Source organism: Amblyomma americanum, chromosome 1, assembly GCF_052857255.1.
Source record: "Amblyomma americanum isolate KBUSLIRL-KWMA chromosome 1, ASM5285725v1, whole genome shotgun sequence".
NCBI lineage: Eukaryota > Metazoa > Arthropoda > Arachnida > Ixodida > Ixodidae > Amblyomma > Amblyomma americanum.
This window is the reverse complement of record NC_135497.1, coordinates 255,218,202-255,246,154: the sequence shown is the minus strand read 5'-3', so window position 1 is coordinate 255,246,154 and position 27,953 is coordinate 255,218,202. Positions and strand designations below refer to the sequence as shown.

Below are 27,953 nucleotides of genomic sequence, written 5' to 3'. Positions count from 1 at the left end.
TTTAGCAGTGGCAATTCATGACAGAAGAAAAGCAGCTGGCTTTCAGATTTTCTTTTTTTTTTTTTAGCAGCCCAACTTGTCACTCTTATGTCAAGTTTTCATGTGGAAATTCATATGTCAAAATGCTTTTAGAAAGCTTTGTCAGATTACTGCCCGTTTTTAGAGAAAATCAAGAAGGTATAACGGGTTACCTGCCCCAAGAGACTCTCGGGACGGCTGCCACTGTGTAACGTGAGGTTCAGCAACAGCTGTTGTGAATATAAATCGTTTGTTATTATATCTTCTTCTCTGGCAGAGTGTGCTTGATGTCTCTGTGCAGGGGCCTCACTGTGGCACCTTTCAGCAACATTCTGTGCGGTACCATTGCATGCTGGCCAATCGGCATGGGGCAGTTACGCAGACACCGCAGAACCTGCAAAAATGCCCTCAACAGCTGTTGGTGAAAAAATTAATGCAACTGCAATACTTCATGCATAAAACTTAATTGTTATCCTGTCATCTTGGTCGCAGACTAGCTGGTGCTTTCTTTTTATGCCAATGGTGGCTTGTGCACAACACAAACGAGAAATCCAAAAAGCTTCCATTGCATAGCAAGGTGATCAAGCTAGATGCCAACTCTGTTCTGTTAACGATTCAACCACCTAGCTTTGCTGTACTTCACACAGGAACGTCTGAAAAAAAATTGGTTGGGGTTTAGCTTTGGTTAAACCTGGAGTGACGCAATAGCTACAGGTGGCCGAGTGGAACTTGCACAGTCGAATTGCGAAATCATTCTTTAGCCACTCCGTTTCACTGGGCGTTCCTTCTTCATCTTCATCTTCGGCCCTGGACGTCGACACCTGCTCCGCACCATGTGACCAACCACGTGACCAGCCACGGCGCTGCCACGGAGCTCAAGGGGTGCCACGCTGAAGGCTCGAAATGCAAACGTAATGTAGCTATCGCTACAAAAGAGCGTACCATTTTCAGCTTACAGTTGCATTTTACAAAGTGTTAGTGTGGACATTAGAACTTATTGGTTTGGCATTTCAAGTGAGCACTGCAAGTGCATTGGACTGTAGAGAGAATGAAATGCACTGTGTGTATTTTGTGTTTGGGCAAGGTTCGTAAAGCAAACTGTCCATAGCCACAGTGCTATTCAAAAAATTGCCCTGCACGTTGCTGAACCAGAGGCTATTACATGACATTGTTCCTATACTGTGCCAGTAATGCTGCAAAGGAATGCGTCAGGTGCTGTAGACAGCTGCTCTCCATGTTCACAACACACGACTCCCACGGGCCATGCACTACTTCATTTTGAGTTAGGAAATCTTGGTGAGAAACTTGCATTTCTTCAATATGCAAGCTTTTTACTGGAAGCTGGTAGATTAAATATATTAGTGACCAGTATAACTGGAACATGCCTGTGCCAGACCATAGACGACATTGTTCTTTTAGCGCATGAAATGCACCGACACAGTCGCTCTTCATGTACGAGAGTGGTGCTGACTTGAGATGACATTGGAGCCATGTTGGCCATGTGGCCCTGAGCAGGCTGTTCTGTAGCTCTGCCAAATGGCAGCCACTAAAAGAGCAATGCAGACTACAGGTGTCAACCAAATGAGTGACTGTTAATACGAATATATACTGATCAGCAAGCTGCATGCAAACCCTTTTAACATGCCTGTGTTGGTATGATGGCATGTGGCACACTAAAACTACACTGAGCACCACATCCAACGTTCTCCATATCTCAATGCCCACTGCACAGTGGCTTTGGCATTTTGCTGTTCATTCCAAGTTCGCAGGATTGAACCCAGCTGCATTTTTATGAAAATAACCCCAGGAAGTCTAACTTAATCCAGAGCCCTCCTCTACGCTGTCCCTCATAGCCCAGTGGTTACTTTGGAACATAAAGCCCCACATACCTTTCAAATTTGAATGTGCAGTTCAGCAAGTTGCTACTCGTCACAACTTTCGAATCAAATTAATGATGAAAACCATATCATTTTGGTATATAGACCCATAAAATTTAATAAATCACAAGATGATACAATGCAATCCTGATCATGCCTGCACTTATGTACAGGTAAGTCTTCGGAACACCGAAGTCATGAAAAAGATGAATTTTCTCGCTATCTAGAGGCATGGCCAAGCACTGAGGGGTGCATTGAACAGGCCGCACAGGGAAGTGTAAAACAACAGGTACCACTTCGTGGCTGCACGCTTTAGAGTGCTAAGCATATAAGCTTTTCTGTGACCTCTGTTTCGAAAACTTTTGTGGGTGCCTGTGCCTTATAAATTAAGTGCACGTTCTTTTTAAGCAATCATGCACACTATCGTACACAAGCCATTAGGAGTTTCTGTATGGAAAACAAAGAGACTTGCTGAAATAGGTTTTTTTGCACAACCTAAAGTATGGAGTATGCAGGTTTCATGTTTCCTCACACTGTGATGACTCGTCAACATGTGCTATCTCCTCCTGCCAGTGTACTGCGACTTCCTTCCTTGTATACATGCGTTAATGCACCTGTGTGTAGAATAGAGCAGATATAAAAGTTGTACAAATGAAAGCATAAGTGCAACCCAACATATCTGAGTTGGGGGGCCTGCTGACAGCAGGATTTTAAAAGTACAGTCTGGTGCATTAGCAAAAAAATTCTGGCCAGTAGCTTGGCAACTGAAGCTTGAAATTCTTGAAACATCAGAGTACATACGTCAAGTAGCATTAGCTGCTGCTTGACGTAAAACCACCTTGAAATGGAGCCACAAAGACATGCCACAAGCTTTCCAATCATACCACCATGCAAATTACCTAGAGGGATCTTAGATCACCCATTGCAAAGGGACTGCCCCATATATAATCACCATGAAGCCCAGTTTCCTAAGAAATGTAAGCACTTCGGCAAGTTGGTCAGACATTCTTTGCAACTGGCACAATGGGAAACAACACATGCATGAGCAGGACATGTGCAAATGCCTTGTCATCACAGAGCTTGTGTTTGGTTTGTACTTCTTAAGCTGCTGTGCACGGCAGCCTCATTAATGCTCCCTAGCCCTAAAGCAATTCATGTTCTTGGCCTTGTGAAACAAGTGACAATATTTCAACAGCCCTCGCCGCACTGCTAACCTATTTCGAAAGTACTTTCTGTTGCAGCAGTGTTGCACTTGAAAGCGATTAGCCAATTGTGACTTCAAAGAATTCATCTGACCAGGTGCATTTACTGGAATGTGCAAGGGGCATTGCTGGTTTTGCTTTACATAATTTTCTGGCACACCCAAACTATTTTCTTTGTAAAAATTACATATTTTCAATTTTGACACTAATCTGAACCTAGCTGGACTTGGTATTCCCTTTTAATGTCCCTTTAAAAGACTACGCTTTCTATCACAAGGTACGTTTCACTTAGTTTTTTCATCACATTATGACTCGCACCATGGCATGTACAAATTCAAGAAGCAAGCTGCTAACCATGTTTCATCTTTCAAGCCATTGTTGAATCCACGCATTGGGTGTACGCAACTTGCATTGAAGAGATGGTGAGATTTTAGATATGTAGACGATTTTTTAATCCTTTTAAAAGCCACTAATGACTCCGCATTCGCAGCCTCCATACAACAGGTCCTAAGAACGTTTAAAAAGCATGGTAAACGCCTGGTTTTTACCCATGAAACTCCCAAAAACAATGAAATACGTTTCTTAGACCCGAGGCTGAGTTTGTGCAAAGAACATACCTGTTGGGCTTATTTCCCACGTGCAAGCAAAGAGCTCTTGCCCTACGACTCAACCCATTCAAAGACTGTAAAAAGAGCTATTGCTTCGCTCTGTCTGGAATCTGCGCTTCACAAGTTGTGTCCACACCAAATGCATGCTAGCTTTGATAATCAGGTCAACCGCCTTTAGGCTGCAGGCTCCCCTTGCTCAATCTCAATGGCTATTGCTGAAACCCTCTGAAAGAAGTTTGGTGCCCAACAAAAAAATGGCTCGTACAGACCGCGCGAAGACGATGCCTGAGGTGGTGCCTTATGTTCATAACGTGTCGCATAACCTAAAAAAAAAAAAGTGGCCTGTACTCTGCGCCAAATAAGCTGGCGAAGCTGTGGCCCCGCATCTACGGCGATCATGAGCGTGGTTGCAAAACGCAACATGAAGTAGCCTACATCGGATGTTTGTTAGGAGTGTATATGATTACCCTTTCCTGCGGAAGGTGCTATGTCAGGCAGATGCGGCTTTGCCTTGACGATCGTTTAAGGGAGCATGCGATTCAAGCTTGCTAATTTAGTTTCGCGTGTTTTAGAGTGCGAATGTGTGCCACGGTTTAAAGAAGCTAAGGTTCTAGGCAGAAGTGCAAGTAGAAAATCCAGTTTTGCTGGAGGCCTTCCACATAAATAAAAAGAACAGTGTGTACGCGATGCTTCAATAACGTTCTACTCTGCGAAGCAGGCATTTCTAGAGTTGCGTTTAAGAAAGCACTGAGCACATTTTTTTCTTCCTTATCCTTTTCACTGATTCATAGTGTCTATTACTGGTGTTTTTTCATTCCTTGTTGCTTGCCGTGCCATAAACTCAAGATTAGCGAGCGATGCATCAAAACTTTTGATATGAAAAAATGTTGACGCCCCCTGGTTGTCCACATGTGATGTGATAAGCCTTTAAATGTGTACTCTGGAGCGAAAAATAAAACCAGTTGTTAGTAGTGCTCTTCTGAGTCGCGTCGTCGTTCTCTCGCCTTGTGTGTCTCTTCTGGCGCTAACCTATTTCACAGAATGTCTTACCAACTAGCCCAGCACCAAGTTTTACTAATGCAAGGAATACACTTGGTATGTTCACTCTGTTGTTTGCACAGACAAAAACGGATGTTCTGAGGAAATGTTGACAATTTTTAATTCAACTGAACATGTCGTCGTCGTCTGGGGGTCTTGCAAGATGGTCCGGGTTGGGCCTGCAAGAAATCGGCAGAATATGAGAGCAGCTATTCATGTTTATTATAGCTGAATAAGCATTACTGGTTCATACAAAATTTTTCTGCATTCACAGCATAACAGACTGATTTGTGGACTAAATTCTGTGAGCACTAGACGAGTATCTGTTCAGATCTTGTGCAAAGAAATGCTAATTGACATTTTTATGAAGTGAAATTGTCAATAAATGTCTTTGTACCTCATTAAACAGTTACATTTCTCAAAATTAGTTGGTTTGGATCAGATGTTTCCCCGGATAATACGTTTTTTCTGCAATTTTCTAAAAAACTTATTAGTGAGGTTTTACTGAAATAAGAAATCGTGACCAGCAAATGTTACAGGAATTTTAAAATGCAATTTTTGCAAGTGTTACTGAAAGGTGGAAAAACCTAGTTACCCTGCAAATCTGAAGTCAGCAGGATGATCAGGATGTGGAGGTCCAAATGGATCAAACCTTGCGCCAGGAGGAACTGCTCCCCTGCAGAAAAGCAGCATTCTGTAAGGCATTACGTCTATAAAGTATAAATACTAATGGATTTATGGCTAAGGACAGCTAGCAGCCAGAAGAACCTTTTATGCAGAGCATGACCCTAACAACATTAACTTGACATGCTCTTTAGTTTTAATAATGTTACATTTCCTTGGATACAAGCAGACATACTGCAATGTAGCTAAGGAAGCTACATTATGGCTAAGGACAGCTAGCAGCCAGAAGAACCTTTTATGCAGAGCATGACCCTAACAACATTAACTTGACATGCTCTTTAGTTTTAATAATGTTACATTTCCTTGGATACAAGCAGACATACTGCAATGTAGCTAAGGAAGCTTGTTTCCATGAATGCAACCCAGCTGTAGCAAATAACTTGCAATTTGGCAAGAAATGCCAGCTTTTCTGTGGCATCAGTTTTTAGTTATCTCGTCGTCCTGCTTCCAATAGAGATGAGAGAAATGCAAGTTTGCCCACTATGGTGGCTCAATGGTTTTAGTGTTTGGCTGCTGAGCATGATCACAGGTCCAATTCCAGCTACAGCAGCTGCACTCTGATGAAGATGAAATGCAAAAAATATCTGTCTGGTTGAAAGTAAACAGCAGCCCTCTAATGCGGCATGCTTCATAGCTTACACTGTAGCTTTGGTGAGTAAACAGCCATTAATATGTTAAGCAAGAGGGGCACCTTGGTAGCCCAGGAGCTGTTGCCCTCAGGTCCGGACGTGGGGGCCTTGGCAAGTGTCTTTGGTCCATGATCATCCCACCCCCAAGACCACCACCAAAGAATGGGTTCAGGTCTCGCTGGCCCAGGGGGACATACTGTGGTGTCTGGGGCCTACAAATGGCAGAAAAAGCAATGAAAACAGTGAAGCCCAGAGGGATGTGCTGTGATGTTTGGGGTCAACAAACGGCAGAAAAAACAATGGAAACAGTGAAGAAGATGATCCTGCTGTTGCAAGGAAACCAATCTGAAATTGTACTACCATTATGGCACAAAATGTCAGCCTGGTTTCTAAATTGGGGATGTCAGGTTTTCACACTCGGCACTTAAAGAAATATACACAGTTCGCAAACCTTAGCAGAAAGCGCATAACTCTGCACTTATCACTGTGCCCGCTACAGGCGCATCACACCACTTGCCCCTTGTCATACTGCATTAAATGTCGCACTGTTTGCACAAAGTGCCCACAGTGGGAACTATGCAGAGAGTAGAACAAAATCTAGAAGACTGCAATGATGAGCTAGTTCATACAACATTATAAGAGAATGTAAGACTGGCCTTCGGCTTTTGTGAGTGTCTGCCCGGCCTAAGCGCCAACGTATTTGTCAAAGCCAGGCTTGCACTGAGTGAGTACTGTGCCGAGGCCGACGCCGCTGGCATCGGTGTGGATTTCCGTGGGAGAATGAGGCTCGAAATGACGTAGAATTGGCGGAGTGGTCAGAAGGCGACGGAGTGTCATAAAGGCTTCATCACAGGCTGGCGACCAGGCCGAAAGGTCGTGGCCGGAAAGGGAGCTTGGTCAGGGAGTCGATGACAGTGGCGAAATTGCGGAAAAAGCGGCAGAAGTAAGAGCTAGAGGTCTTTTACAGAAATGGGCTTCAAAAATTCTGCCACAGCTCGCAGCTTTGCTGGGTCCGGGAGAATCCCATCCTTTGACGCGACATATCCAAGAATGGTGAGCTGCCGAGCTCCGAAGTGGCATTATTTAAATTAAATTGGAGGCCAGCATCGGCCAGGCAACGAAAAACAGTCTCAAGGCGCTGAAGGTGAGACGAAAAATCCAGGGAAAAGATCACAACGTTGTCTAGGTAACAAAGGCATGTATGACATTCGAGCCCTCAGAGTAGGTTGTCCATCATGCGCTCGAATGTGGCGAGTGCATTGCAGAGGCTGAAGAGCATGACATTAAATTCATAGAGCCCATCGGGTGTGACGAATGCAGGTTTTGGAGAATCGGCACCTGCCAGTAACTGGAGCACAAGTCCAATGAAGAAAACTCTGTGCCCTGCAGGCAGTGAAGGGTGTTGTCGATACGAGGGAGAGGGTAAAGTCCTTGCATGTAAGCTTGTTCAGATGACGGTAGTCGACGCAGAACCAGACGGAACCATCTTTTTTCTCGACCAGGACCACCGGCGATGCCCACGGGCTGTGCGACGACTGTATCACGTGGCACTTGAGCATGCCAGTCACCAGTTCGTCAATGATGCGGTGCTCAGCAACTGACACGCGGTACAGACGTTGGCGCAAAGGGGTATGGGTGCCAGTGTCAATACAGTGGGTAACGGCGGTTGTGTGGCCCACGGAAGATTGCTGGTAGTCAAACGAAGCTTCAAAACTGTGCAGGACAGCGACAAGTTGGACTTGTTGGGTAAGCGTCAGTGCGGCGTCGACGGAACGGTGAAAAATATCGAGAGAAGACGGATTGGCGACTGGAACAGGCGTAACGGCGCTGACGTGAAGACCAGCCGTGCTATCGACGAGGAGGTATGCTGAAGCAGGATCGAGCAAGGCAATGCTACCAAGCGATTGGCCATGGAGTAAAGTGGTAAGGCAGGAGAATGGGTAGGACACATGAATAGCGCTTGAGCCACGAATAATTGTCAGCATGGCATGAGGCAGCAAAACAGATTTCTGGTCAGCGCATCGTAAAGAGGGGGTATAAGTGACAGTTGCATCTGAGAGAGCAGCACAAGAAAGAGGCACCAGCACTGAGGAGAAAGGCGGAACATCTGTGTCCTCTGAGACTACCACAGTAACGGCTGCAGCACCGGGTACGTCCAAGGGAGCATCACTGAAGGGCGATAAGTCAAGATGAGCACGGACGCAGTCAATAACGGCGTGATGTGTAGAGAGCAAGTCCCAACCAACGATGTCGTCGTGAGATGGGCGGGTGAGGACGATGAACTCTATTGTGTAGGGAACGTCCGGGATAAGCAGGCGGCTAATGGTCGAATGTCCCGAGCGCTGGCGGTGCGGACAGAAATGGCAGGAGCAATACAAGAACAATAAATAACTGCACAAAAAGGACGGGACAAGAGAGAAGAAAATGCGCTCGTTTCGCGTGCTTAGGGATGACATAGCGGCGGCTTTCCCAATGTATTCACACCTCTTTAATGTGGAAACTCTCTGCCCGGACAAGGGACAGAGTGAAAATGCATGAACTCTATTGGGACCCACCTATTATTGTCCCGTTAATACGGACAGCAATGAACAAAATCCCGACTGCCTCGACCAGAGAGAGAGAATGTGTGTGCGTGCACTCGCGTGCGTGTGTTGACTTTAATGGCCCAAAAGCAACTGAGGCTATGATCCACCAAACACAAGGTTAGAGTTGTTGTTAAAGGTGAAGCTTTTTATACCTAGAGTTGCCTTCTTTGAGAAACTTCAAAATACTTGAAAAATCAACTAGAACCCGATCATCTAAAAGCAACATGGGGTGTAACGGGATGCATTCATTGTAAAATGGTGCGAAATATTCCTTTCTTAGTTCATTTTATACATGAAATTAAAATGTGGTTTAGAGTTCAGCAAGTGTGCGTGCATGTGTGTTTGTGTGTGGGGGGTTCATTTTCATGCTTTGCAGTGGTAACGTGTCCATCCGATGCGACTTATTGTTTGCCGGCTTTGTATGAATGGCTGCAAAAAAAAATTCCCTGTGCAACACTGAACACCACATACAGGAGCTGTCAGTCTAGTGAGTACAGAGTTCTTGAGATCTGAACAATCGTAGTAGGAGATAGTTCACCACACCAAGAGGAGCCATCGTGCGTCTCATGGACTAGTAACTGCTTCAAACGTGCTTCAACCTACACCATATGATATTAAAGATAATGCCGAGCAGAATAATGCACCTCAATCTTACAAGATTGCCCACTTTCCACTTCACTGTCTGCCACTATGCAAAGGAGCAGTCCATAATAATAAAGCGGTTTTTTAAATATTTCTTAGTTTTTCTTTACAATTCTTACTATGTGCGCCTCACTTTATGGATGCTTTTGCTCAGGAACCGAAGTATCCATATTAACGAGGCACGACTGTATAGTCGTGCCCCGTTAATATGGGCAGCTCAAATTATGGACACTTTTTCTAGGACCTAACTTCTTCAATGTATTTACACCTCACTAATATTGAAACTTGCTGTCTGCACAATGGAATTTTTGTCACGTTAATATGGACAACAATGAGAACAAAATCTCGACTGCCCCAACCAGATCATTCCCTTTCTGCATTCTGAGTGCAGGACACAAGTGGAACGCAGTCGATGCAAATGCTTGAGTGATGGCTTTTTTTCTCGTGGTTTCAGGCTTTACAGTTTCAAGATGCCTTGCCATTACACGCCTAGCCATTTGCCGCATCGCATGAAAAGTTGTGAAGAAAGCTCTCTCTGTAGCTTGTGCTATGTTGAAAGCCACATTTAGCAGCTGCCTGTCGACTGAGCACATCCATGTATTACTCGTCGTGGGATTTGAACAGTTGCAGTAGGAAATACGTCCTCACAAGTCTCATAAAATAATGAACAGCCCCACATTGTTTAAAAGACAATGGCGACTAGAATAATGCATTTGAAGCTCCCCAGATTTTGTCTAATTGCCATTGCAGTGTTCACCATTCTGCACATAAGCAGGCCTAACTGGATCATAAATTTAATTCCTGAGCATTTTTTTTTCACAATTCGTTATTAGGGATGACTCACTTTATGTGGGAATCAAAGTGCCAATATTAAAAGGACACTGAGGAGAAATTGAAGTTGGCTTGTAGCGTTAGAATACCAGCTCCTGATCACAAAAACGCCACTCTTACTGAAAGCAAAGCTCTTGTAAGGTAGACAATTGCAAGAACCAAAATACAGGTATCGCCGCCACAGGCCAATTTCGCAAGTACAGGTGTGATTACATCATAGGACTAGAGACGCCACCTTGGAGGAATTTTCCTTACTCCATGGAAGCCACTAATCTCTGAGGCTGACAAAGGGAGGTTGCGCGGTTCAATACTGAAGTAAGCTTTGTTTTAAAAACAATAGTGCACTTTTGTCACACAAGGAAGACAGACAAAAGACAGCCTGAATGTTGGAAGCAAAGAAAACGGATGCTTGGTGGCGCCACAGGCGGCCAGGAGAGTTTCGGTTTGTTATGGCGCTTCGCGTCTATGAGTTTTGCGTGCCCCGTGGTTTTGTTTTTGACGCACCTCGATTTACAACGCCGAACAGCAGAGGAACTGCAAGTGCCGCTTCAAGTGCTAGTTAACCTTTGAAGGAGCATGTTAAGGTTGGTCAGATCATCGCCACGGTCGATGAAAAACTATGATGGCACTATGGTTGGTGATCGTACAAGGCAGTTAGCAGTATAAAGAGCACTTGTGTCTTCGTACGCTTGCCCGGCGAAACGTTCCCGGCTGTGCCAGTCAACTTCGAACTACTTAACGGAAATCGTTTATTAGGGAAGGGAGACAAGATACAAGGCAGTTAAGAAAAAAAAAATTGCTGATCGCCTAGCTCTGTTAGGCCAGGATATGCGAAAGCGCGGAGACTTCTGCATCAGAAGAGTGCATTCACTAGATGCACCTTTATTCACGGTCAATGCTTGAGCCGTCGTGGCGGGGTGGTAACATCTATGCCTCAAATGCCAAAGGCCCTGGTTCAATTCCAAGCCTCAGCGCAGGTTTTTTTTTTTTTTATTCAGTGAGCGTGCGGGGGGTTTCAGTGGCTCCCATAGATGCCGCCACCGAATATGTTGGTTAGCGGTTTAGCGCAAGCTCTGTTAAGGCGTGTTTACACTCCGGCGTAACGCACACGCGCGCGCTGCATGGTACGTCACGTTGGCCAAAGCGAGACCCTCTATACTCCAACCACGCTTTACCGCCGACGCGTTTGGCGGCTTCAGCACACTCTGAGTGCACTGTCGGAGACTTGAAGCATGTCTCTATTTCGCGCCGAGTGCGCCAGCCGCTGCCGGCCCGGTCAGACCGGCTCGGCTGCGCGGCGAGGCGCGCGTTGTGACCTCACGTGCCTCCTCGGAGCATCGTCATGGCGAAATCGCAAATTTGCGGCCAGTAAAGCTGTCACTTTGAAGGGGCTGTGAAGGGGGCTGCCTGGGATATTGAAGCACGCCGCTTCACGAATAGTGTCCAGCAAGGATTTTTAAATGCGCTTTGTAGAAGCTGAGTTATCTGTAGTTAAAATTTGAATCTCAGCGCCTTCGCGCCTTTCCCTCTCCTCTCGTCACTTTTTGCACGCTGGAAGGTAGGCGCTGCTTTGCCGACCTCCCTCTGGGAGCGGAGCTTCCCGACCCGCCGGAGCAAACAGGCTTATTGGGCACGGCCACAGTAGCTGCCCGACGTCTGAAAGAATCTAACCAATGGCCTCCTCTCACCTTGTCTACACAGATGCGGGTGCGAGCATGAAAAAGTCGCCGGGAGGGGCTCGCCAATTTTGACGCGTGATTGTGGGTCGTCTGCTGCGTGTAGAAGAGTATTATTTGGCTCTGGTTTTCATAACAACACAGTGCAGTGATTAAGTGAGTTAATGTGCTCTCCTGGAAAGGCGTTTCAGAGCCCCTTTAAAAGAGATTTGGAACCTGACTCCGCTCTCCTCCAACTCGTTTGTTTACGGCTCCGTTCAAAAGCTTCGACAGTTGGGCGGAGCTGTTCTCTTCGAGCTCTTGGCTAATTTAATCCATTCACAGTACACATCTGAACGTACATGCAAGTGGGCGAGAGAACCCGATCCAGTGGACCCCGTACCTCCGGAAACACGCGGAACCCGTTGAAGCGTCGTGCATCGGTTTCACTTTCAAGCCGCCAACTTTAAAAGCAAGCGCCCTTGAGCACAGAGTTTTTTGTGGCAAAAAAAAAATAAATAAACAACCTGGCCCTTGCAACCGTGAGAAACCTCCTCAACGCCGCTGACTGCACCGTGCAACAGCGCCTTTCAAGGAATCACAATCCATTGGCCCCAAAGCCTCGGCCAGCCTCCGATGGGCACGACGTGCCGACCGTGTCCTCGCCCCTCGCGACTCCCCGCACTGGAGTTAAGATATTTAATTAGCAATGGCTGCTCACTGGGGAAGGGGGAAACGACCCGCCGGCACCTAACCTAACCGTGCTCCCTCAAAAGCATCGCACGCTCTGTGGGGCTGAGGTCACTGAAATGCAGGCCGGAGTTTTTGCGTGAACTGCGTTGGCGGTTTGGGAACGGGATCCATCGTAAGACGCCGGTGCAAACGTAAACGAAGCAACGGTAGCGACCCCCGATAGCTGCCTTCAACGTGCGGCGGCGGTAGCTTTCGTTTCGGCTGCTGCTAGACCGCACTGCTAGCTGCAAGAAATCACAGTCTGTGTTTACGTCACGTTTCACGTCACTCTGTCCTGTGACGTTTGAATGCGAGGGCTGGAAAAACTTTTTCAACTTCGAATCCAAATTTCTTTGAAATAAATGCATCTTTCGCTCCCGGACAAGTGGCAACAAAGCCATGAAATGCCAAACTATCAGATTCTGGTAAAAAAAATTGATAGAGTTCTCTACACTGTCCCTTTAACAAAGCATGCCTGTACATCATTCAGATGACATGCTTGCCTTATAAAACCTGATTTGGGTAGATTTCACCTTAAAAGGCACTGCAGGCCTTATACAACTTAAGCCAAAAGCGCACATGCGTGTGTGGCTTGCATTAAGCTCCTATAGATTATAATCATTCATAGAGTTAATGCCTGCACACAAGGCACAGGCTGCCATGTCTAAGATGGGCCATTGGTGTAAATAAGTGTAATGGCCCAGAACAGATCTTTGAGCCATGCCTGGAACTTGCTGCTACAGCACTCAGTTGCTACAATGCCAGCAATGATCTTTAGCACTGGCATTGGTATGGGACAGACACATTTATTTCAATAAGGATTAATAAGCTTTGTACACCGTCAGAAACAACAGGCAGCTATGAAGTGTTTCCATTTTTTGTTTCCACAAATGCAGTTCAGCTACAGCAAACAATTTGCTAGTTGGAAACGAATACCATCTTTTCTTCACTATCAGTTGGTAGTTACCTTTTGATTCTGTCTCAGAAAGAGACGAGAGACAAATACAACAAATTGCATTAAAAAAAAATATGCTTACCACTTCAATGTATGCTGAGAACTTTTCAATGAAGACTTACAATGCCATTATAGTATGCCTTTTTTGTTAATGGACATTCAAAAAATCTCTATTGTCAAATTCATGTAAATACTATGCTGATGTAGTAACACTGAGGCACTGTTGATATGCTGCAACTAACTTTTACTCTATTAAGAGTACACCTACTCAATTTCTCTTGTCCATATCACAGCACATTGCTTCTACCCAAACATTAAGGTTTTAAAAATTTGATATTGCGATTTAGAACTGCCTGCGAGTGCAACCATGAGTAAATAGAAAGCCTAATGCACTAAGAACAAATTAATGTTTAGATGGTGTTGCTCACCATGCTAGCCACATGTCTTGAAAATTGGTCATAAAGAAAATACTTGTTGGTAAAAGATGCCTAATTTAGAGGATGAAAGCACAGAAAGAAGACTCACATAATCAATGGCTGCTCTGCTTACTAGCAGCCAGTTTTGTAAAGCTTTTGATATCCCCACTAAAATAAATGCGCTCACCATTCTATGCCAACCCGTGTACGGGGCATGTGCAGGAGACTCTCTTGGGATGCAGTTGGTGAAGCATCACGAACACCAATAATCTCGCTGCCACTGTCGCAGCACTCCATGACACTAATCAACTCACGGTTCAGTTTGTCAACCACAGCATTCAAGTCCTTGAATGCCCTGCGCAGCAACAAACATAAGCAATCCACACATTGTTTGCATATGTTTTTACTGGGGACAGTACTCACCTGGAACAGTCCTTGTATTCCTCAGACACATACTTGTCAACATTCAGATTGGTTGATGCTGTCCTTTCTTTCTGAACATTCTGAAGAGAAGCACACAGCAGGCTTGTTATCATATGTGCACTCATTGTCAAAAATATGCAGGCCAATTTGCAACTGGCTTATGCAGTCCTTGGGCCATGCTTTTGGACCTCTGCTGTACTCTTGACACCCTGATGCCGAGGCTACACAGTGAGGAAAGCTATCCACCTCACTTTCTAAAACCTTGACAGAACCCTGGCGGCGGCACAAAAGGCAAGGAAACAATTTGGAAAACCACAGATTGGCCTGCACATTTTTTACAAAACCTACACCTATACCATTACAGCAGCAGCAATAATAAAACCAGGCGTATTATAATTACCACACTGTTGTGTGTTGTGTTGTGTTGTGTTGGGTTTTATGGCACATAGGCAGCTAAGGCCATCATGCGCCAAGCTCAAGGTATAGAAATGGTTTTCTGTAGAATGTTTAGGAATATAAAAAGTCGTCGATGGTGTAGATGGCCTAAAAATATTGAACTGCCTGGTAAAAAACAGATGGAAATAGCTAATGGTAAAAACAGCAGAGAACGTAAGGTAGCCTCAGCGGCTATCCTTGGCTGGGCAAGGATCCTGAATCTCCCAAGTGATCAAATAAAAAGCCTCAGCCTTCTTCTCAGGAATGAGAAAGTGGCTGAGGTGTACCATGCAATAAAGCGAACAAGTGGTTCAGAATTTACAGTTTTTCAAGTACCCCTGCTTCTTTTAAAAAGCTAAAAACGGAAGGTATGTTAACAATGGCATTATCATCTAAGAGCAGTGCTGGATGAAAAGGAATGCATTCATTATAAAATTAAGTAATATACTTTTTTCTTAGTGTTTCAAGTTTCACACATGAAAATAAAGTGTGATTAACAGTAAGATCATCGCCACATTCGCAAAGAGGTTTGTCTTGCCTTTGTAGCAGGAAGTTGTGCGTAAGGTGTGTGTGGCCTATCCTGAGACGCCATAAAATCACTTCCTTAAAACGTTCCTGGTGAACACATGATTTAAATTCACCTAAAACCGGTTTTACCAAGTGTAGTTTATTATTCACTTCACCGTTCCATGCGGGCTGCCATTTTTCTCTTAATTTACGCTGTACTAAGTTCATGCAATCCCCAAAAGGTATATTTACTTTTTTTATTTCCTTGCCACGAGCTCTAGCAGCGCAGAAATCCGCCCTCTCATTGCCTCTTATCCTGACATGACTGGGAACCCAGCAGAGTTTTATGTTTTGCCCTCGAGCTGTCGCTGTTACTATCTTGTGTATGATGTCACCAAGAATCGGAGTGACTGCATTTCTAGAGTGCAGAGCTGTAAGTATACTGAGGGAGTCTTACCACACTGTTCAATACCACTACACAACTTATCAGTTTCAGCATGAAGTCTGAACAATGTAAAATCTGCACTGCTTGCACAGCCCTGCATTAACCCTATTACTGACTGTCTCTCAAAGGGACACTGAATAAGTTGGTCTGTATTAATAGACTATGGCATTCTAACAACAAAAAGATCACTGTAATCGAAAACGGAGCTTTTACAGGGTAGAAAAAGGAAAAACAAAAATGCAGGACAGGTGTCGCCATCACCGGCCGATTTCGCAAGTAAACTGTGTGCGTCAGCACCAAATTTTGGACACAGATCCCGAGGTCTATGCTACACCACCATTCATTTCAAAGCAGCAGCGACCAGTCCTCCTTGGTGTGAACACCACAAATTTGAATTGTGGCAAAAAAATTGTTACATTCACTTTCTTGAGTCATAAATGAATTTTCTTATGCCAGATAAATGTTAAAGTACCTAGAAAGAGCAAAAGAAACAATTTTAACTGAGAACAATAATTTGATGGAGTAGTCCTCAGTGCCCCTTTAATACATCATGACTCTACATTCCAGCCACTGATTGCAAATATCAATGCAAGGCCTGCATTGAGATAATTAGTGAAAAAAAAAAAAAATGAAAGTGTGGAAGCAGAAACAAGACTGTACCAATCTTAATCACATAACTTTAAGAATTCTAGGGATCAAGCAAAACCACAACCACTGCTCTACCTAAGAAGAAAGTAACTGCAGGGCTTTGACTGCATAGACTCCAGAGTAGTACCAGCATGAAGGATCATGCTGCATACCAGAGCACAAATGAATAGTCAGAAATGCTGGGGCTGCATGTTTTCACTGGCTGTCATGTTGCAAACAAGTGGTACGCAAGTGCAGAACTCAGCACACCCGTATGCATCAGCAACATTTTTTTACCACAAGTACTCAAAATTTCATAAATGAAAGGACCTTACCTTCTGAAAGAAAAAATTGAACTCAAATAAAAAAAAAGGACACTTGTCAGTTTCTATGCTGACACCTAAAACAAATTTTCTTGATTAATACAAAAACCAAACAAACACACATATGCAACAAAGCAATAAAGTGTGCGATGCTGTGATCCGCTGAAATCTGTGTACAAAAAACCAAAGATGTACTTGGTTTATAAGCTTGCGAACTTCATAATATCACAATTCAGAAATAGCACGGACTAGCATACATATAAACAAAAACATGAATATATGCAATTTCTGAAGGCTCTGCAAAATACATAACTAGGAGCACCTGTCATTAAAATGAGGTAAAATGCTTCACCCTCAGCAAAAGCAATGAAATAACTGCTGCAAAGAAACACCCCTTTTCTGCCCTATTGTAATGTGCCCTAATTCACCCTAGTTACTCTACTTCACCCTACCTTGAACAGTCACTAATACAAAGCATGAATTATTCACATCTCTGCGTACCAACACACCGCTAACTAAGGCTCATATAATCTATAAAAACAGCATCTTCAGTCATTTCTTAGCCCATAAACCATTATTTACAGGAGCAATTTCTAATACACTCTGCCGTCAGTCCCATCCATCTGGCCTTTCCACAGCAGTGAATAAAGATATCCGAACCGGAATGTTGCCACCTATTGTGTCAATTACTATCAGCATCTGCTGTATGTAGTAGCGATGTTAGGACATCTCAGGGACTTGAGTCCATGAATAACGCTATATCCGGTAGCTGAATTTGCACTTTTCATTTGGTAGCGAGAAGAGCATTGTCACCACCGTTAGAGAAGGCAACAACATGGTGTGTTGCAAAGTTTTCAAACACGAGCAGGAGCTTTTATTTTTTTTTTTTTGCTACATCATGGTTGAACTCAACAAGCCACTAGAGAAAATTGTGAAGCACCCTTATGAAACTTATGCCTGGTTGCAAGCTCTCGAATAACAAAAAGTGACATATTATGCAGGCCTTCGTGTTCAGACAGCGTATGAAAGCATACCGTCCGAAGTATCGCAGTTTGCTAGACCTCTCGATGATAAAAGACAGCCAGCGATCGCAGCCGTTCATCCTCATACACAGAAGCATGTTAATGGGAAAGTTTGTGGTGCTTTCCACCAGCACAGGCCTAGACTTTAAAGGCATTCATTTTTGATGGCACCATTTGGTAAAGCAGTGCCATTTTGTCGGCAGTGTCTCACCTTTCCAACTGCATTTTTAGGTCCCACAGACTTTCCAAGGGCGGGTATCACAGGGGCTCGAAGGTGCTCCTCAAACTCCATGCTTACTGGATGCATGGGTTTTTCGACTGCGGGACCGAATTTACAGTGCCTCTTCATTCTAACTTAGTTACACTGCCAAGGTTGTTCATTATATCTGCCTATTTTGACGGTAGCACCGCCCTCTTTCATAATAAGAGACCGTTCATTATAACTTCGACCATTACAAGTGGAGTCGACTGTACTGGCAGTGCTAATTACCTTAATACCCAACCGAATCCCACAAAAATGTCCCTTAAATTAGTCTATGCCACTGTACCAAAGTTACTGCCCCAAGCAACGCATCTGGAACAAAACCTCTCAGCCTATGACATGACAGATAAAATAAATAGGTTTTGAGCAATACTAGAACAATGCAAAAAACATATATAGCTAGTCAACCCGAGAAAAGTATGCCTGAAGTCAGCCAACTAGTAATATCTTTAAACTTCCACAACACAGAAGCAATGTGCATTGTTTTTGTGCTGTGCATTGTTTCTTCACACCAACCACCTGGGGTGTTGGCATGCAAAGTAAATATGACAGATAAAGGAGAGTTCATTGTACAAGAGATGTAAAAATTGCAAAAAAAAAAAAGAATCCTTCCGCTGTATACAGCAAATAATAAAAAATCCCGAGGACAAGCACTTTGTATGATGGGTACATCATGTTCTTCTCGATAGAAAGCTTGGTGGATCTCAGATGTACTCTGAAAAATGCTCGACAGATGCTCTGGCAATGCAAATACAGTGAATTTAACAAAGAAAATTATGACTGGCGAAAGCTGAATTGTGATTCAATGTCACCAAAATCAAAAATTAAAATGAGTGTACACTTCCTAGTCTTTCTGCAAGCAGATATTTTAAGTGTAAACTACCACGGGGCATAAAATAGGAAGGCTTACGTATTGCATTATTAATAAAACAATAAGAACAAAAATTTTAAGACTTTTCAATACTGGCATAATGACTTGACAGAACAAAATTAATATTAGCCACAAATTGACACCTAAGTTTTGCTGTGCAAAACAAGGATATAATGCTGGTATTCAAAACTTCATAACTTAAATTTTATGCTCTGCAAAGGTCTTTGTTCAGTGAATTGTTTTATTTTGACAGCAAAATGAGCAATCTTGCACCAATTACTAGAATTTCACCTGCTTTTGCAAAGAACAAATTTCAATTAAATCATCATAGCAGCTGCTGAACCAAACTATATATCTAATACTATGACATCAAATCAGCATATGAAAGATCTGAAACTAAAAGCCACTTGCAACAACACCTTTAAGCTTTTCCAGGTACTTACCAATATGCAAATCAGAAGTGAGTTGTCCACTCGAACTGCTGTAAGCAAGTACTGCTCATTATTTTGTGGAGATATGTACCGAATCGTGTACAAATCCTGGTTTTCATTCCAGCCCGCAGGTAGCAACTCTGTGGTGTTCTGCTGAGGGTCTGCCCACTGAAAGCAAAAAAAAAAGTTTAGCAGAATAATGTAGCATCAGCTAGAACAAGGAGACAGCTTTTATAATATGGCATAACAAATGGTGTTTAAAATCCCAAAGCTTCTAATGGGCTACAGCTTAATTTCGGCCACCCAGGGGTCTTTAACTTGCTCTTATACTTACAACATTTAATTTCATAGGCACCCCATCAGTATTTATTTATTCACATTTCCTGCAGCGCTGTGAAGGCATAATTGCAGGGGGGATACAATCATATAATTTTCAAAGATACATCTTACAGCATGCGACATGGGCTCAACCTCTGGTACAAAAAAAAGTTTTGTAAAATGAAAAGGATCGTCAGTGTGAAATCACATCAGTCAAAGTAAGGAAATGGAGAAAGTGAAATATGAAGAGTGGGAAAGAGTATCCAAGTACATAAAGCACATCAGAGGTCCGACAACATTGCACGAAACTTTGCCTCGGACTGGCATTCGATCACAGAGTGAGGCAGCTTGTTCCATTTATTGATAGCATGTGGGAAAAAAGAGCGTTTGTAGGCATCAGTACAACACGTCATTTCACGTATCTTCCATTGGTGGTCGCATCTTCTTGATACAAAATGTGGTGGGAGCAAATAAGTTTGAGTTAATGGCAGTTTTATTGCAGTAAACCCGGTAGAGAAGTTCTAACTTAATTCGCAAACAGCACTTTTCCAGTGAGTCCCAGTTCAACCCCTGCTTGATGCAGCTACTACGGACATTAAAAGAATATATGTTTGTGAAAAATCGCGCTGCACGATTCTGTACACGCTCCAGCATAGCACAATGGGTCCCGATTTGAGGATCCCAGACTGCGCAGGCGTACTCCATAATAGGTCTGATGTTTGTGAAATACAAAATTTACTTAACCTTCAGAGGTGCATCTCGGAAATTCCTCTTTAAGAACTTCAACATTCTTGCTGCCTTTGATGATATATATTCGGTTTGTTTTTTCCAAGTCAGGTCAGCAGAAAAATAAACACCAAGATATTTATAATCGGTTATTTTAGTTAAAGGTTCATTGTTTAAAAGGTAGTGAGACAAAATTGGAGTGCGCCTGCGTGTAAAAGAAATAGAGTAACATTTTCCAGTATTCAAAGACATCTTCCACTTATCGCACCAGAGTTGAATGCGGTCCAAGTTTTGCTGAAGATTATCTGAGTCACAGAACGATACAAAACACAGTCGTCCGCGTAGGCGCAATAGCAAAGCAGCTATCAACTACTAAGCTAAGCTATCAACTCAGTGTTGCCTGTGTTCTTAAAAATTTTAGAGCGTTTCTTGAAAATTCGTTTAACGAGCTTTCTTGAAGAGAAGAAAGCCTTCACCGATGAGCAATATGGTTTTCGTGAAAATAAGTCTACAGAAATGGCATTACTGAATGCTAAAGAAACACTGTTGAGTAATTTCAAGAATAAACTCCTTACTATTGGATTGTTCTTAGATTTCAGGAAGGCTTTCGACGCCTACAAGATACATGCTAGTGCATGCAGATCTGTTGGCATGCTGTACAAAATTAGGTACCTGCTTCCTGCCTGGCTTAAGTGCCGGTTATACTACGCCCTTGTTCAATCTCATTTCAATTACTGCTTACTAGCCTGGGGCTCTACTACCAAGTCTAACCTTGACAAATTGATCCTTCTTCAAAAACGAGCTATGCGATGTATCGAAAACCTTGAGCAGCTGTAACATACGGCCCCGGTGTTCCTAAGACATAACGTCCTAAAAATAAACCAGTTATATGAGCTGAAACTTGCTGCTCATATTAGGAACGAAATCATGCGAAATCCTTCAGTGTTAACTAACTTGAGCCAGCCTAGTACTACACGGTATAACTTTCGAAAGAAGTTCTTTAGACTACCCGCCATAAGAACGAGCTATGGTACACAAACACTGTCATATTTAATCCCCAACTTTATAAATACACACCCACCTCTTCCTGACATATCACAGCAATGTAGAGCCCTCAAAACGTTCAAAAATGCCTTCAAAACGCACATACTGTCCAACTCAAAGCTTTAAACATACATGTTTTGAAAACCAACTAAACTTTATGTTGGATGTTATTTTTTGTTATTGCATTAGCACTTGTATAATGTTGTAATAATTTGTACATTTCTGTGCACTTTACGGGTGACAGGGCCCTCGTCAGGCAGAGAGCATTTGCCTTTTGCTATGTCATCCTAGACCGTCTGTGTCTGAAAGAATGTTACAAAATAAAATAAAATAAATAAAATAATGGTTACTACAATTATAAGAGGTGCACAAGCTTTTGAAAATGTGCATGCACATTAGCAGCAGTTTTCAAATCTCCATGTTTTCCAAATGCAATGATAAAATAACTGGCTTTTAGAAGATGCAGAGGTCTTACAATGCAAATTTTTATTATTAGAGATATTGTAAAATTATGCGTGCATATGAATTTCTTCCTGTTTTCAAAAATATAATTAGTCTGATATACCTTAATTAGTTATCATGTTATGTAAAAATAACTAAAGACTAATTAGGTATTTCTTACGGGTTTAACTTAAGACACCATCCCTCAATATTTTTTGGTTCCAATTTAAGTGGAGGTGTAGCCAAAGACCCACCATGCACTGGCTACGCTATTTATACTGTTGTAGAGAAACATCATCATATTAAAATGCTCAATTACGTCGAAGCTCCATAATTACCAAATATAGTTAAGTGACATCATTTTTCAGAAAATTTGTTATATTCAAACTCAGCCATAGACAAATAGCACAGCTCCACAGTTCAGTTGTTTCTTAATTCAACAGTATAAGATAACTGAAATGGCACCATAAAAATGCAACAAAAACTTCCATAAGGCTAATCATGCTGGCAAAAAATGTGAACCTTAGAAAATAGCATTTGAAGTGTGCATGCCAATCATTAGGAGGTCATTGCAGAGGCCTCAGAAAACAACGAAATGCAGACGTTCCAAGAGGATTTCACAATAGTGAGTAATACTAGAATGTACGGAAGGGTGCCAGCTTTTGAATAAGACCCAGATGGTGGCCACTGGGGACGTGGTCGCGGGAAACGAAAGGCGCAATGTGCTGCCGCATTTTGCTCCAAACTCGCCATTTCAGCGGTTCAGAGGACCCAAGTACGTCGTCCATTTTTTAGCAGTTGGAGGTTGAATAAGACGTTGACACTTTGTAGGCAGGTGTCTTCAGAGTATACTTAATGCAAATATGCCATTCTTAAAAAATCACAATTTTTGCTTTTTTTATCATTTTAAGACCAGCGTCTCCCCTTAAACCTTTGCAGTCATCAGACGGGCCCTATCTTACATCAGGGAATGGCTGTCTCAACATATATATTGAAGAGGCGTTAAGAGATGACGCAACTTGCGACCCAAGAGCTCAACTTCAAAAATTCTTTTCTCGCTTTAAACAAAAATTACTTCGATAAAAGTTTCAGAAATTAAAGGCAATAAACCGTTCTACGTAACCCGTTATTGTTAGTATTTTTACTTGGACCACCTCAGGGTGAAATTAAAGCGTTTTTGGCTCAAAACGCACTTTTTGCAACTTTAGTATACTATTTTTTTACATTGGTGCACGGAGTTTCATCCCCTGTAACATTTATTATAGGTACTAGACATCTAGGGGAACAAAATGGCTATTTCCGAATTTCCGAGAGCAAGTCGATATTTAAAACAAAAAATGACAAAAATGATACATTTTCATCATTTTTTCAATTTTTTAAAAATCATTAAGCCATGTAAAGCTTCATCCTCCAAATTATATCGAAAGGCAGAATCTGTGCAAATGTCAATGCAAAATTTTTGAAGTGTTTTCCAAAAATTTGAACTTGTTATTAATTATTGATAATAATTGATTTTTGGTGGAATGGAAATGGCGCAGTATCTGTCTCATATATCGTTGGACACCTGAACCGCGCCGTAAGGGAAGGGATAAAGGAGGGAGTGAAAGAAGATAGGAACGAATAGGTCCGTAGTGGAGGGCTCCGGAATAATTTCGACCACCTGGGGATCTTTAACGTCCACTGACATCGCACAGCACACGGGCGCCTTAGCGTTTTTCCTCCATAAAAACGCAGCCGCCGCGGTCGGGTTCGAACCCGGGAACTCCGGATCAGTAGTCGAGCGCCCTAACCACTGAGCCACCGCGGCGGGGCAGTAATTAATTATTGAGCAGTGCCTGGTTTCTCGCCTTTTCTAAGTATTCAAGCTGCCCTCACCTGACGAATAAATTTTTTCGGCAAAAATATTTCAGGCTTTCATTACGCACATTACGGTAAGTTTCCATGAATTTTTTTGAACAAATTAGAGATGGTCGAGCGCAACGTCTGGGACGTTTGGCATGGAATGACCCCATAACATCCAGCAGCGAAAATTGATTCACAATTCAGCAGTCTTCCCCATTTTTCTTGTACTGCAGCACTCCCGACATATTTACTTCATTTTGAGATATCTGTGTAAAATTCTACGTAGCTTGCATATTTTTCTTTAAGAGCCAGATATTCCTGTAGTATGTGTTCATGTGGTATTTGTTTTTTACGAAGGTGTGTTAATGTGAAGTCAAACACTGAGGGTATAGGCTGTACCTGGGTAGCAGTGGATTTTGTCTTGGGGCAATTTCAGGTACGGCATCTAGCAATCCTAATTCTTGACATTTATCTTCGAAGCATAATAATAGGTGTCTTATGAGTGGGACTCATTACTGAATATCTTTTGAAGTGCACTTTGTGTCTATGGGATAACAGAGGTGTTTCGGTAAGGACCTTATTTTTAATATGTATGCGCACAGAAGCATTGTTTTCCTATCTGTGAAGGGTGGTTCATCTGTTTTGACATATATGCTATTTGCGGAGGATGTTCTGTACATGCCAGATGAAAGCTGCAAACCTAGGTTTTTGTACCAGATCCAGTCATTTAAGGTAGGATGGTCTCGCTGACCCATACACAACACATCCATAATCTAAGCAGTAGATTTGTAAAAGGCATGTTTTCTTGGATCCCCACTGTTTTCTCGAAAGTACTTCGAGTATGTTCAGGGACTATGAGGCTTTCTTTTTGAGAGCATCTATGTGAAGTAGAAACGAGAATTTTTGCCAAATATAATACCTAGAAATTTGTGTTCACTTTTTACAGGCAATTCATAAATGATATTGTTCTTCACGTGGTAAGCCAAGAAGTTCACAGCTTCCTTTCGGGCATCCTCTACAGTAAGGTCGCGGTTCTTTAGCAGGCGCTGGTATGATAGGATGCCATACATGAGAAATGAAAGAGAGTGCCGGGTGTCCTCATTCCTTGATGACTTCAGGGAGAAGTTTGGGCCCACAGTATCTGAGGCCGATCATCGATTTTGCATTTGAGGCATGTTACTATAGTTAGGTTTGTTTGTTCGTTCATTCCAATGCACTGAGGGTGCTGTGATGACGTGAACAACTGATGAATCTGGTTTTGCTTGAGAAACTGCTTAAATTTTCCAGCTATAAAACCAGGTCCTAGATATGAAAGGAACTTCTGGGGCTTGCCAGTAGCTAAGATGTGCTGCAAGCATGAAATATAGGTGTTGATTGTCACCTTCTTGTGAGCAAATGCCCAGACGTAGCAGGTAGTGTGGTCGATGGCTAGGCGGATGAATTTCTTGGTTGAACTGTACCCAGCAAAGCTGCCAATCGTATCCACGGCTAAAAGGTCGAAAGGTTGTTCAGCCGGAAGTGGGGACTGAAGAGAGCCTTTCTTTTTGATTTTTGGTTTCTAGCATTTTTGGCAAGTATCACAGTAGTGAAGACTGCAACATCATTGATTATGCCAGGCCAGTAGTATGGGGGAGAAAGTATGCTCAGCATCTTCTTTGTACCAATGTGTCCAAAATGCTCATGAGCTCTCTTTAGAACGTTCAGTCTAAGTGCTCTGGGAACATACACTTTCCTTGTCCCTTTTTTTGGTAACGATAGCAATACTGTTCTCTACTGCATATGCCCCTTCAGGAAGGTCAGCACAATGTGCTTGAAGCTCTTCCATTTCGAAAAGTTGGATCATTGGAGCTTGGAACAGTGTGTCTTCTTCGGTGTTGCTACTACCTATCACGCGTTTAATATTGATGTCACACATAGACAATTTCATTGCCCATTGAAAAAGGCAGCCTTGAGCATTTTTTAAGGTCTTCAACCATTGAAGTGCAGCATGGTCTGTGATTACTGTGAAAGGCCTGCCATGTAGGTAGCAATGCCACCGATCAACAGTGTCAACAATTGCAAGACAGTCTTATTCTGTGATGGCATAGTTAGTTTCATGCTTCAGAAGTTTGCGAGAGTGGTACACAACAGGATGTTCCCAGCCATCATCGCCTGGCTGTTTGAGGACAGTGTCAATTCCTTCATTTGATGCATCACAGTAGATAATGCATGGCTTGCTGGGATCAAAAATGTGTAGCATGGGCTCTTTCGTGAGTCATTTCTTCAGTTCTGCAAATTCGTATTTGCAGTCAGCCAACCTCGACCATTTCCTGTCCTTTTGAAGCAACTTCGTGAGCAGAAGACAAATGGTGCTGAAATGGGGAATATACTGCCTGTATAGGTTGACAGCGCCCAAAAATTGTTAAAGGTCCTTTTGTCTCCAAGGGGTGGGAAAACGCAGCACGGCATCGATGTTGCTTGGTTTGGGTGTCATGACGCCCACAGAAATTTTATGGCCTGGGCATTGAACAGTAGACTGAGCAAAAGGGCACTTCTTGAAATTGAGCTTGATGTGCCTGGCGCGAAAGGCTTCCAACACTGATGTGATCTGCGAACGTGTCCGTATAAATAATGACGTCATCAAAGGAGGTCGCTACATGCTTGGGACAGTGCTTCCTGCTTTCAATGCTCTTTCAAATGTCACTGGAGCATTCCTTAGGCCAAACGGCATTACAACCCATTCGGCCGCTAGGCATGAAAAGCAGTTTTGTGCACATCACCAGGATGCATTCGGATGCACCAATACCTTGACATGCTATCCAGTGCAGTGAAGCACTTGGACTGCCCTAGGTGGTCTAAAACATAGTTTATTCAAGGAATGGGTTGATAGTCACGTACGGTGATGGCATTCAGCCAATGACAATCAATACACAAACATGTGCGTCCTTCACCTTTCTTTTCTGGCAGGATGACTGGAACAATGTTAAGGGGATAAAGAAGGTCACAAAAAAAATTGCGTAAGAAAGGCATTCACCTGCTTGTCAGTTTCTGCTCGATCTGCATGCAAACTTCTGTACGGAAGTCGATGCATCATAGTATGATCGGTAGCAGTAACTGTCTGCTCAGTCACTGCGCACCCAAAGTCAGTCTGTGATTGGGAAAAAATGGCTACTATTTTGTCAGAAGTTGTTCAAGGAGGACCAGTTGATTTTGCATCAGTTCACCACAGAACGATTTATCAGTACTTGAGGCCATGCTGAGGGGATAGAATTCTCCTGCTTGTGAAATAGAACCAAGAAATGCTCTCTTCGAGTGAGACTCATGTCGTTCAAATTCACAGCTATATTGGAGCAGAACACTGTATCCAGGCCAAGTAAATCAGCCTCCATATGCTGCAGCGCATGCACTTGAACATTTCCTCATTTTGTTGCCTATCTGTAGCTCAACATCAATGTAGTGCAATGCAGATGGTGGATGTAACTTTCAGAACACTAATGGATGAGTCCCTTATCAAATGCAGCTGTAATATATTGTAAACAGCCTCATTGATTGTTGCTCCAAGACTTGCAGTAACAGGCTACAAGCTGTGAAGAGTATTAATGAAACTATGGGTCGCCCAGCACGTTTCCCTAATCGGTGTCAAGACCAGATACATAGCATGGCATGGCCACTCATTGTGCCAATGCATCTGGCTTGGAAAGCCAACAGCTGAGCAATGCCAGCACTCTGAGCTCGGCAAGGATCGTTCCCTAGCAAAGGGCACTGGCTGTGACAGAGGGACTCGGGTGTTCTGCCTCATTGCTGCGCTCCAGGCCAAAAAAGAAAATCAGCTCACCCGACTCAGATATCTCGACTCACTGCGCCATGGTCAGCCACTGCGACAGAGTGGTGATGGTCATTCCCATGAGGACGAGGTCCATGTAAAGGGGACACCTTCAGTGAGGCCAGATAAGAGTCGCATGCTAGATCGTTTTGCTGCAACTGGCAAAGACTACTTCCTCTTGTTCATCCAATTACTGCTTGTCTAAGTGCCAGACCATCAGGAGTTACTACGACGAAAAAAAGGCGACTCGGCTTGCTTGATCAAGCCGAGTCGCCTTTTTTTCGTCGTAGTAACTCCTGATGGTCTGGCGCTTAGACAAGCAGTAATTGGATGAACAAGAGGAAGTAGTCTTTGCCAGTTGCAGCAAAACGATCTAGCATGCGACTCTTGAGGTCATTCCACGACTCCACGTTTTTGAAAATGTCTGATGTACCAGTGGAATGTGGACCTGTCGAAGTACCCACTGATGCAGGCCAGCATGTAACATTCTGCCCACGAACCAGCCGCTGTCTTCATTTCACAAAGGCGACACCAATACTCGACCGGCACGTCGTCTGACATT

General features: G+C 43.2%; 1 protein-coding gene across 1 annotated transcript; it reads right to left on the bottom strand.

The window, feature by feature from the left end:
• Nucleotides 1-40: 40 nt before the first annotated feature.
• LOC144114959 (proteasome inhibitor PI31 subunit-like) lies at nt 41-27,435 on the bottom strand. The gene is made up of 7 exons (XM_077649029.1): nt 27,404-27,435; nt 19,231-19,386; nt 14,296-14,375; nt 14,060-14,227; nt 6,119-6,268; nt 5,339-5,419; nt 41-4,922 (listed from the first exon to the last, which is right to left on the bottom strand). Exons 4-7 carry the CDS (start codon nt 14,167-14,169, stop codon nt 4,868-4,870), a joined length of 396 nt encoding a protein of 131 aa, XP_077505155.1. The 5' UTR covers nt 14,170-14,227; nt 14,296-14,375; nt 19,231-19,386; nt 27,404-27,435; the 3' UTR covers nt 41-4,867.
• Nucleotides 27,436-27,953: the final 518 nt, after the last annotated feature.